Genomic DNA, 11,926 nt, shown 5'->3' with positions numbered 1-11,926 from the left:
TGAGGTAGTTGCTTGACTACTCCTGTGGCTGTAGCTTCACTTGCAGAAAAGGTGCTTTTTTTGGGTCTTTGTGTGTGTAAGTAGAGAATTTACTTCAGTTACAGATTCCCTTCATGTCTGCTTACATGTGATTCTGAAGACAATTTTACAAGAGCTCTATGCTCACTGATGATTTTTTTTTAGAATAGAATAAACCAGGTTGGAAGAGACCTTCAAGATCATCGTGTCCAACCTATCATCCAACACCACCTAATCAACTAAACCATGCAACCAAGCATCCTGTCAAGCCTCGTCCTGAACACCCCCAGCGACGGCTTTGTTTTTAACCCATTTAGATGTTGAAAAATACTCCAATGAGCATGTGAGGAATGTTTTACAGAAAAGCTGTTCTGTTATCACACATCTTAATTTCTAAAGGGTACTTTTAATCCTTGGTATGTATCCTGGAACAAAACCCAGTATCTTAAGTCGCTATAGTACAGCTTGACTGATTTTATTGAAACCATCCCACAGTTACTTTAAGGCTCCAGGTTCTCCTGAAGAGTTATGCAGATAAGTTGGTAACATTTCAGGGTCCTGCAAAGCATGGACAGTCACACTATTATGTTCACTAGCTCACAGCACAGAGTGGTGTGGTGCTGAAGGCAGTGCAGTATTTGGGTACCTTGAATGTGTTCTGGTAAAGCTACATTATTAAACTGCAGCTTTCTGGTAAGATCTGTTAAACCACCTATTGAAATGCCTGGAGAAACACTGGTCTATGCCACTCTGCGGGGAGTGAAGAAGACTATGGATTAAGATCACTAAGGCTTTGTAAAGAGTGGTAGTAAAGCCAGCCAAAACTTCATTTTCTCTCAGATGAAACACTAACTTCGTAAACAAAGAGACCATGGTTACATTTGGGTTAGTTTTCAGGTAAGAGCTGTTTGAATGTGCAAGTCATGAAAAGGAGGTTACTGGTACTGGAAATTTACTGGAGGGAGAAAAAAGTATTTTTAGTTCTCAGCCCGTTAAGCTTCAAGCAGAGAGGGAAGACTATGTACATACTGACTCCAGTGGGGAGGGCTTTGACATTTTACAGGAACACTAATATAGTGAGACTGTCATCTGGGAAAATAAAAAAGTAATTCAAATAAATTGTAGAAGCTAAGCAGGGATCTTCTGTTCGCATTCACTGAAGTGTAGCTATTAAAGACTTGCATAAATCCTTTATGTTGAACATAAGGTGATACATACTTGAACACAAAACTTAAGCAGTCATCTCCTGCTTTAATGTACTAGAAATATTCAAGAGAGATGCCGCCAAGGACGTGACTGCTGGCCAGCATGCCATGGTGGTGTTAAGATAATCTCAAAATGACAAGTCACTCACAGCAGTGCATGGACTATTGACAAATCCAGATTAAATTTTTTAAGAACCCTGTCAATGCATTTCAGCCTACCAGCTGGGTGATTTTAGAATTCATTAAGACAGTTCCCATAATTGTATAAACAGGGTTTATTGTACATGTGGAACTGAAGGAGGCAAGAGAAGGAAGGTATATATTATATATATATATATACAGTGAGACATTTTTATTAATAAATTTATTCTTTCTTGCTTAATACTGGAAAGAGGGAATGTGTCTGGCACCAAAGAAATTTAAAATTGAAAAAATTTAAAAGTTTCAGCTTTGAAAATTATAAAATCCATGGTCTTATGGAAGGAAGTTAAAATATATATACATGGCAATTGAAGTGGTTTATACACTGAATGACAGTTGCATTTGTCTTTTAAACCAACTTACGGATTTCCTATTAATAGAACTGGCATTAAAACTATTTAAAAGCTAGAATATAAATAAAACTTAGAGGGACTGCTCCAGGAACAGCCCAGTAAAGCAACTCACAGTAACTCAGTAGACATAATCAAGAATACAGTTCCCCTTGAGCATCAGGGAAAGTAGGCACTAACTGGGAAATAGTCCACGTCCTGGTGTTGCAGTTTCACTGGAAGTCAGTCTCATGTTAATGCTGTGCCATATGCAGTATCTTGTAAAACATACCCCTGTTTTCTCTGCAAGATGTTGAAACTGTTACGTTGTCTTTCTGAATCCCTTTAAAATAGGATAGATGTTTTCAAATGCTTCATAGATTTCTGCTCGTACTTTAGCACCTAGAAAAAAGAGAGGGAATTAAGTTCATTTTTACCTTTCACCAACACTTCCAGTTTTTAGCTTTAAGATTGTTTATTTGAATGTGACTCTATAAAACTTATGCATATCCCAAAACTCTTTTTTTGTAATGCACATTTCACATAGTGTTCAATACCAGCCTCCTCAATGTTTATTCTGGTAACTGGCAAAACTTTCATTAGCATTTCCATGCTTAAGCTATACTTGCCAATGGGATTTGTCTATACAACTGAAAAGCACAGCCCCATAGGATGTTTCTGCAGAAAGGCCCACCTGGTGGAGCTTTTCCTGAGAGCATAAGCATCTGAGGGAGCAAGGTCTAGCAAGGAAGACTGCTGCAGAGGCCTGCCACTTGCCATAGGGCAGGGACACACACTTTTTATGAGAGTCTTGTGGTTGTTTTTTTTTCTCTCCATAGTAAGACAGAGACCCTTCTTTGGCTGCTATATGAAAGGAGAATGGCAGCAGCCTCCAAGCCAAGCTGTCAAAGAACAGTTAGCACAGTCACTCATACCCAGCACACAGAAACAAATGCAGATTTTTGACAGAAATATTACCTGTGCTCTTAACAGCTTTTTGGACACCTGCACAGTTGATTAGGATTCATGACCATTGCTTATATGGATCTAGCTAAATGTGGTTTGCTTTGTGCACTCCCCTTCACACAGAATACTGTACTACCTGTTCTCAGTAGTGTTACCTCTAAAGGATCAAGCGGCTTACATACCTCTAGTATCATTCTGTGTTCTCTGTAATACCATCTAAATCTGACCTGTTGGAGTAAGATACTGTCTTCACTTACCAGTTAAAACCACTTTTCCAGACACAAAAATAAGCAGAACAATTCTTGGCTTGATCATTCTGTAGATTAAGCCAGGAAACAATTCTGGCTCATAGCTGTAAAAGAAGAGAGCAACCATGTTTAAACGTGCTTGTAGACTCAAGTTCCAGTCTTTTGACTGCAGGAATGGGTACAGCAGATACAGGCTTTGAAGTTCAGAGAGACTAGCAAAGATCACTTTTATGAGTTCACACTGGGCAAACATGAGTTACATGTGAAGCAGAGCAGTGATTGGAACAGATGCAGGTTTCCCTCTGGTGCAAGGGAATAACCTAAATGGATGTCACTCACTAATGAGCTACTCAATATGCTGCAAGGACGGTGTCTAGGCAAGCACCTGGACTTTTTTACCTGCTGAACTGCTGGTGTGTGAGTACCAATCCTTCTAATCTGATGGGAAATTTCACATCACAGCTGCCCACCATGTTTTGAATTTTAAAATCCAAAAACTTTGCAGGAAAACCCAGTTTCTGAACAACTCTTGCATATTTCCTTGCTGCCAGTCGGGACTGTTCCTCACTGAAATGAGAAAAAGGTATCTGTATTATTTCCTCAGTTAACTATTACTTGAAGCAAACAGCATTAAACAACAAATACGAAACTGGTAAAAAAAAGGTTTGTGTTGAGGGAGAGGGGAAGGTCACATGCAAAATTTCTGCATCCAAAATAATGTATGCTAATTTTAGTACTAGTACCCTGAACACCATTAAGGTTGTACTCACTCTTCATGAAGCAGAAAACAAGTAAATTATAAATCCATATATTTCACACTCTGAAAATATTGACTCAGGTCCTTCTAATGGGGCATGAAAACTTACGTTTCCAGTGTAGACCAACTTTGAACTACTGGTGCTAGAAAATGTGTATTTCTATTAATAATTTTTAGATATATATATAAACTGCCAAAATCCTCCGCCTGAATCATTCCAGGTGCTCAAACATGGATTTAACATAACTGCATGGCCTTATGTGCTGCTGCAGAACTCAGTATGGTTCAGTTTTGTGAAGAGCAGAAGGTCTGGTTGCTCCTAATGCTGAATAAGACAACTTTAAGTTCAAGTGTCACCAGGGCAGAGAATGTTACTCCTGTACAGCTCTACTCATTGATCTCTGTTCATTAGCTTATTCTTTCTGGTTTCCTAACAGACCAGAGCAGAATTTCTCCCTTACCCACTGGAGTTGAGCTTATGTTTCATTTTTTGCTTCAATGATCATATTAAGAATTATCAGACTATAAGAGACCAGAGATGTGAAGCGCTCAGCCTGTGATGAATATATAAAAATCCCTCTTCCTTTACCACTGCCCCTACAGTTTAAGTAATTCCAGTGCCTAGTCATTGAAATTTTGTAATTATTAGAAAGAAACCCACACACTGGAAAACCCAAAATAGTGATTGTAATAACCTCTGCAAACCAGTTCATCAGGCTGTATGAAAGAGCTTCAGAATAGGAAATACCATTTCCCTTTTCATAGGGAAGTGCTTTCACTCATGGAAGGACACTGTGCAGAAATGTTCATCAGTCTATTTGAAATAATTGAGAAACACCTTAATTGCACCTCTACAACTTTGTTGTGTATGTACAAATACTGTATACAAATAATAATACTTCTAAAGCAGCATGGTACAAGAGAAAAGACACCCTGAATTAGTTTGTCATGCCTAAAAATACCTCTTTGCTCCTGTGCACACCATTTTTCCAGAGCTGAATATAAGTGCAGTAGTACGTGGTTCTCTTATTCTCATAATAACAGCAGCAAAACGCTGAAATGTGAGTGTTGAAATTATTAGTGATATATTGCTGTGACAATGACATTAAAACCTAATTTGCATAGTCTAAGTAACAACTTACCCTGTGTGCTGCAAAGAAACACTAAGTTCAAACATACTTACGGATCACTCAATTTACTTGAATTGTTAAGTCAAACACATAGGTAGTGTCAGGAAGGACATTTACCAGTATTTTCCTCTTTTACTAAGCTCATCTCTCAGTAATTTTTATGTTGCATATACAAAATGCTAATATTTACATTACAAAAGGTAATTTTTTAACACATCTTGAAATTTAATCTGTTATAATCAGGGTGAAAATTTCATGATCTATTTTGTTTCTGTTTTAAAAAAATTGGACAGTGTCAGAATACCAGCAAACAGAACAGCTGGAGATCAAAGTTTGTGTAAACAGAAGTCACCTCAACCACTGCAGTAGAACACAGCAGCCTGATGAGCTCTAGCATTTTGTTGCAAGTACTGCAACATCTCTGCCTGCGTTTCAAAACATTCTTAAAACTCTGAAGCAAGAGATACTGGAAACTGATGTGGGCATACACAAACGCAGAAACCTGTTTGCCTGTTTTGTTTAACTTGGACTACCTCACCACGCAGTCTCATGAACAGTTCTGGTGACATAACTAAGGCAGTAGCATGAGTTACCTAACAGCACATTTGTCAAAATGTGGCTTAAATAATACAGCCAACCAACATCTTCCTTTGACAGATGAATGTACTGACTAAAAGTCAGGAGTGTGTTACATAACCCTTCTTTCTTTCTGCTGCAGCAAACAAGCATTTTGTATTGATTATTCTAGCCCACAAGTTTTATACAGCCACCTACCCTATCTTAAGAGTCATCATAGCATGCTCAAATTTTTGATTTTCTCATGCACGTGTTAACTATGTAACAGCATTGCTGAGATAAACTTAGACTAACAGTTAATTATCACATATGCCTGCATGCATGCTTTCATCTCCAAGAGTAGAGTTCAGGTAAACTGCAGCAAAATCCCAAATACCAAAGCAAACAACCCACAGGGAAACTCTTTGGGTTTCCCATACCTCAGGAAAAATGTAGCCTTCCCAGGCAAGTCAGTTCACTTACACAACATTGAAACCTTTACTAGAAATACTGTCCAACTACTGTAGTTGCAAAGACAGTATTTCCAAGATGAACCGCCCGAAAGAAAAATGAAGCAACATAATTTTCTTGATTCGGCGTTCCAGGTCCTAAAGAGTCTCATGGTTTAATAGACTGCTATTTCGAAACACCTGGCAACTTTGAACTTGACCAAAAAAACCAATTGATACACTTTCATTTTGCTGACACCAAACCTGGTCATTGGAAGCAAGGAAATAGGAGTAGTACCGGGAGACAACATGAAGGAACAGAGCTCAGAGACAAAGCAAGACAGTAAAAGTGAGCAACTGGGCTGCAACCACAAGAATTCTAGGGGACCAGCCAGGTGGAGGAAGCCATTGTGTATACAGAAAAAAATGTGGCGCTGGCAGAAGCCCAGGAGTTGAAATATTCCTTGAAATATTCCTTTCTTTCTTCTTTTTGGAAGATACAAGACCTTATCATCAGACATTTCACAGCAATAGGCAAAAGGAACTTCCAGTTTCTATCAACAGTAGCAGAGGCCAGCTCTACAAAGAAAAATTTGGCCAGTGCATTACACTGTTGGTTAGGTTCTTCCTAAATGTGCGGTGTTCTTCCTCAATCTACCAACTCACAACCTGGTGTAAAACATAGCTACATCAGTATAAAAATGCCTTTTACTAGTTTGACAGAATGTTCTAAGTTTATTAAAGATTCCTTTTTTAGGTGTAGTATAAAACTGCATTTCTAGCAGAAGGTTTTTCAATCTGTTACAGCAAACTACACCCACAACCTATGACTTGGCCATGTCTGTTACAGGATGAGCTCTGATACATTTCTCTTACCTTGGGATTATATTCAGCATTTCGAGCACGAAGCGCAATGGTTTTTAGGTCAAGCTTGCAACCAAGGTTCACCGTGGATACAATATTCCTGAGGACGTTTCAAAGAAATACATTAAAAAGATAATAAAGAATTCATGTGTCTCATTCATTTTTAACCCAGCTGAATTTTTTAACATTTTAGTAAGTTTAAAAAATTTGTTCCTCCAAGTGAGTTTGAATGCCATCTTTTCTCCTGACAGGTGCCCTGAGTAGTGTTTCAGATCAGAAGCCTCCTTCTGTAGGGCAGTAGCTCCTATGGCATAATTGGTGATTCTTCCTTATCTGCCAGCCATTATGAAAAGTGTCTTATCATAAGAATCGCTATTTCAGTTTGGCAGGAAAAATCTTTAAGAGCCCCCACCACCATCATGGAAGCTGCTGGGAACAGGAGAAAATGAGATCCTGATAGAGCCACCTGAAATTCTCCTTGGTATGCCCCTGAAGGACGACTAGAGTGGGAATGACTCAGGAGGTAAATACACTGCCAGGTAGTAAGACAGCACATTTCCAGAAAGTTTAAAATAAGCTCCAAGATGTAGAATTTCCTTAGAAACGTTTTTTTTTTCTGGAAAAACTCTGAAGTCTAAAGGTCCTCAGTGTTGGGGGGGGGGAGAAGAGGAACTACTCTTTCAATGCAAGAAACATGTTACCTCTTTGAGCAATCCATAAATTGCTCTAAGTGTTTCACTGAAAGTAAAGCTCAGTAAAAATGTTTTCCTACCTAAAATTAGTTTGAGGTATTGTCCCCTTACTACAAACTCAGCTGTGGCCATGAACAAAAACAAGAAAAAAAGAACATGAAATATAAAGCACAGCTCAGCTCTAGCTCCCAGACTAGCCTCTAGTTTCTTTACCTCCACCTTTCTAATTCTCTTTCAGCTATATTCTACTTTAGTATTTCAGTAACAAACTTCTATACACAATTAAGTGGAGCTGTTTGCAAAATAGACCCATTTGCTTTTCTGTGAAGAGATCAGAAGCATCCAGAAAATTACAAATGAGAATTTTTCCAGGTATACATATTTGAGTTGGTAATCTGGCATTTCAAAACACCTTTAGGAGTTCCTCATGCTTTAGCTATAAAGTGCACAGTTAAATGTTACAGCGGTGCTAAATGAAGATACATATGAATCCTCTATTTATATGCTTAAAAGATGTACATTTAACAAATCACTAAGAAGATATTTATAAGTGTTAACAAAACTAAACTAAAAATAAAAGCAAAAAGTACACATATTGCTAGAGGATACCCATAAATTCTCATGAGCTCCCTTCCCACAAAAATAATAGTACCCAATTCTTGATGCGGCTTTCATCTTAAGTCTTCAAAGACTATTTGCGAAAGAACATACTGCATAAAGACACAGCACACTCACTGTAGCTGTGGTACTATTCCAGAGCTCTCAGATGCTGGTGTTGCAGGAGTTATTGGTGTCATTGGAGTCATGGGAGAGGGGTACAGAGGTGTGGTTCCTGGTAAAGGGGCTGTGGTAAGAGTCTGTGAGTGGAAGAGCTGGGGCGTTTGCCCAGATGTTCCCTGTGTTGCTTGCTGTGATGTAGATTGTTGTGCTGCTTGTTGCTGTTGCTGCTGCCGCTGCTGTTCCTCTAGGATGGACAGACTGTTGGTACTCTGGACAGGCTGTGGTGTCAGTCCTGTGCCGTATGGCATCATTGGGCTAAAAATTGGAATTCCTGGAGTCATCGCACCCTACAAAAGCAAGCATGAAGCAAAAACCACAAATCCTGTTGACTGCATTTTGGTTTTAAGGGAAAGTTTTCAGGAGTGTGGTAGTAACTCACTAAATAGAATAGAATAGAATAGACCAGGTTAGAAAAGACCGTGAAGATCATCGCATCCAACCCATCAACCAATCCAACCCACCTAATCAATTAAACCATGGCACCAAGCACCCCACCAAGTCTCCTCCTAAACACCTCCAATGACAGTGACTCCATGACCACTCCGGGCAGCCCAGTTCCAATGGGCAATCACTCTCTCTGTATAGAACTTCTTCCTAACATCCAGCTTAAACCTCCCCTGGTGCAGCCTGAGACTGTGTCCTCTTGTTCTGGTGCTGGCTGCCTGGGAGAAGAGACCAACCTCCACCAGTCTACAACTTCCCTTCAGGTAGTTGTAGAGAGCAATAAGGTCACCCCTGAGTCTCCTCCTCTCCAGGATAAACAACCCCATCTCCCTCAGTCTCTCCTCATAGGGCTTGTGTTCCAAACCCCTCACCAACTTTGTTGCCCTTCTCTGGACATGTTCCAGCAAGCCAACATCTTTCCTAAACCGAGGAGCCCAGAACTGGACACAGTACTCAAGGCGTGGCCTGACCAGTGCAGTGTACAGGGGCAGAATGACCTCCCTGCTCCTGCTGGCCACACTGTTCCTGATGCAGGCCAGGATGCCATTGGCCGTCTTGGCTGCCTGGGCACACTGCAGGCTCATGTTCAGCCTACCATCAACCAGCACCCCCAGGTCCCTCTCTGCCTGGCCGCTCTCCAGCCACTCTGACCCCAGCCTGTAGCTCTGCATGGGGTTGCTGTGGCCAATGTGCAGAACCCGGCACTTGGATGTGTTAAATCTCATGCCGCTGGACTCTGCCCATCTGTCCAGCCTGTCGAGGTCCCTCTGCAGAGCCTCTCTACCCTCCAGCAGATCAACTCCTGCCCCCAGCTTGGTGTCATCAGCAAATTTACTGATGATGGACTCAAAGCCCTCATCCAGATCACCAATACAGAAAGCCCGTGGAAATGCAGTTCCTCCACAGAATAAAATACTACCTCTAGGGATCTGTCAGTTCTAGCATTGTTAATCTCCTGTCAGTGATGCTGACATGTTTCTCATGCTGCCTTCCAAGCACGTCTCAACTCTGACCCACAATTTAACTCGCAATTGTTGTAACAAAGACTGTGGCCATCATACCAAATGCAGTCATAGCACTGCAAAGGCTCATTATGGACATTAAAGAGCAACCGCCAAAATTAATATTTCTAACTTGTCAGTCTTGTTTCAACTTAAAGGAATCCTATATACATGTTTCTTATACCTTTAGCTATATAAATTGGTGGGTTTAAAATTCTGCTTTATACTACTGTTATTCAGTACCTAGCAGGCTTTTTCACATCTGCAAACAAAAAAAAAATGGAGTTACATGCAACAAATGGAAAACACTTTCAGAAAGAAACCCAGATTATGGTTGTGTATTAAATAATCTGTTCTTACCTGAGGGGAGGCTAATCCTTGAGCGTATGGTGGCAAGCTGTTGTTCTGATCCATGATTCCAGTTATTTCTTTGGTGAGGCCAGAAATATTTCCTTCAATTACTTTTAATTAACTTTAAAATCTAGAGGGTTTTAACCCTTTAAAACATTTCAGCAAAGTAGCTTTTTAAGCTAAGCTAAAGCGTTAGCAAAACATCAGCTCCGGAGAAATGTGTGCTGTGTGTCTAAAATACTAATCAAAGCCTGAAAAGAGAAGAAGTAGCATCTTAAGAATAATAGCTAAACACAAAGCCAAAAGCAAACCTATCAGCTGCCCAGTTAGATAAGAGACACCCACATACAAATACATATAACAACACTTACAGATGTGCACCACCCATGAAAAAAATCACCTTTTAAGGCACGTTCTACAGAAACTTTACAGCATGCTTCTGCTGAGGTCCCTGGCAGATAACCTCACATGAGGAGGCTTCTATCTAACTGAATGCTCCTGCACTAACAACTCAAGGTAATGCTCATTCTACTCCACGCTTTGCTTCAGTTGCAAAAGCACTGATTTTTTTGAAATTCAATTTTTCTGACTTCTAACTCACAAGCTTATTGTCACATTACTTGTAAGTAATTTCTTGGCACTTTTAAGACTTGGTCTTCCAAATTTATTTCTTTATTTTTCCTATGGTAGAAGTACTGCTGGTCAAATCAAAACTAGGAAATCCTCTTTGACCCATTCCATGCAAATAAAGCACAATTTCAGGTACACAAGGGAAATGTATGCATGACAATTCTTTACAATTATACCTCTGTTGCTGTGTTATGGAAATAACACATGTAAGAATTTTAAATGTTACACCCTGATATTAATTTTTTCCCATTAATTTACAGTTTTCTTAACTGGATATCTATTGCCCAGAAATACTCAAGGGCAATTTTAGGACAGAGGTCGACCACCTCAAAATTTGAAGAATGCCTACTTAAGTCTTTTATGTGTTTGGTGGGTTTTTTTTGGTGTTGTGGGCTTTTTTTTGTTTGTTTGGGTTTATTTTGGTTTGTTTGGTTTTGTTTTGTTATTCTCTCCTCTAAGGTATGAGGGCTTAGAATTATATCACTATTTATACTGCAGCTGAAAAGCCATACTCTTTTTTTCCCCATGACCATAAGATATTATTGCCTTTACCCTCAAGGTAAAAGTATCAAGCAGAGCATCCAGGTTTTACAACCTGAAGACAGGGGTACATTAGAAGCCTAAACATTACCTTAGAAGAAATGAAAGGTAGCTTCCTCAACAACTCAACTGTTTAGTAAAAAGTCTAGATACCAGGCATGCTAGAACCTGCAGTTAGGACACCACCTACGCAGAGGACCATCTTGTAACTGCTTAACTGTGGCTTATTCGTATATCCACTACCAACGCTGGAGAACGCTTTTGTCGAAGAGTCGAGGAACAACAGAGACACCCCGGAGAAGGCCCCGAGCCCCGTTTCACGTTCGCTCCCCAACACACAGCAACGCTCGGAGAGCCAGCTCCGGCATGGGAACCCGCGGCGCCCAGACCGCTCACCCGCCCGAAGAGCGGCCCCAGAAATCCGCTCCCGCCGGTAGGGCCGCACCACTGGCACTACACCCCCCACCCCCGCCTTCATACAGGCAGAAGCGGTGACCACTGCTTTCACGCAGCGGCCGCAGTCATGCCGCCCTCGACACCAATGCCTGCCGCTCGCCCCCGAGATGCGCCAGACCCTCGCGAGAGAGGACCCAGCCGCCCCCTCCTCCCCGCTGGAGCCCCTTCTCACTTCCCCCACCGTCCTCCACGATTCAGGCCGGCCCGGAGGGCCCCAGCCTGCGAGGAGATGCGGAGCGAGCACGGTCCCTCGTACCACCCCCCATCCCCCTAGGCCACCGGTGCTAGCAAACCATCGCCCCCTCCCCAA

General features: G+C 41.0%; 1 protein-coding gene across 1 annotated transcript; it reads right to left on the bottom strand.

Moving 5' to 3' along the window:
• Window positions 1-311: 311 nt before the first annotated feature.
• On the bottom strand, window positions 312-10,336 carry TBP (TATA-box binding protein). Its single transcript, XM_054162819.1, has 7 exons — window positions 10,000-10,336; window positions 8,150-8,481; window positions 6,735-6,822; window positions 4,687-4,778; window positions 3,367-3,534; window positions 2,977-3,071; window positions 312-2,155 (listed from the first exon to the last, which is right to left on the bottom strand). The coding sequence occupies exons 1-7, from the start codon at window positions 10,051-10,053 to the stop codon at window positions 2,076-2,078; spliced, it is 909 nt and encodes a 302-aa protein (XP_054018794.1). The 5' UTR covers window positions 10,054-10,336; the 3' UTR covers window positions 312-2,075.
• Window positions 10,337-11,926: the final 1,590 nt, after the last annotated feature.

The sequence above is a fragment of the Dryobates pubescens genome, chromosome 6, assembly GCF_014839835.1.
Source record: "Dryobates pubescens isolate bDryPub1 chromosome 6, bDryPub1.pri, whole genome shotgun sequence".
In the NCBI taxonomy this organism is placed as follows: Eukaryota; Metazoa; Chordata; class Aves; order Piciformes; family Picidae; genus Dryobates; species Dryobates pubescens.
This window is presented reverse-complemented; position numbering and strand designations above follow the sequence as displayed.

Coding starts and splice junctions, on each gene's coding strand:
- TBP (XM_054162819.1), bottom strand. CDS start 10,053: ATGGATCAGAACAACAGCTTGCCACCATACGCTCAAGGATTAGCCTCC. Junction 8,482..9,999: donor AAGGATTAGCCTCCCCTCAG/GTAAGAACAGAT, acceptor TTGCTTTTGTAG/GGTGCGATGACTCCAGGAAT. Junction 4,779..6,734: donor ATGCTGAATATAATCCCAAG/GTAAGAGAAATG, acceptor CTCACATTTCAG/CGTTTTGCTGCTGTTATTAT.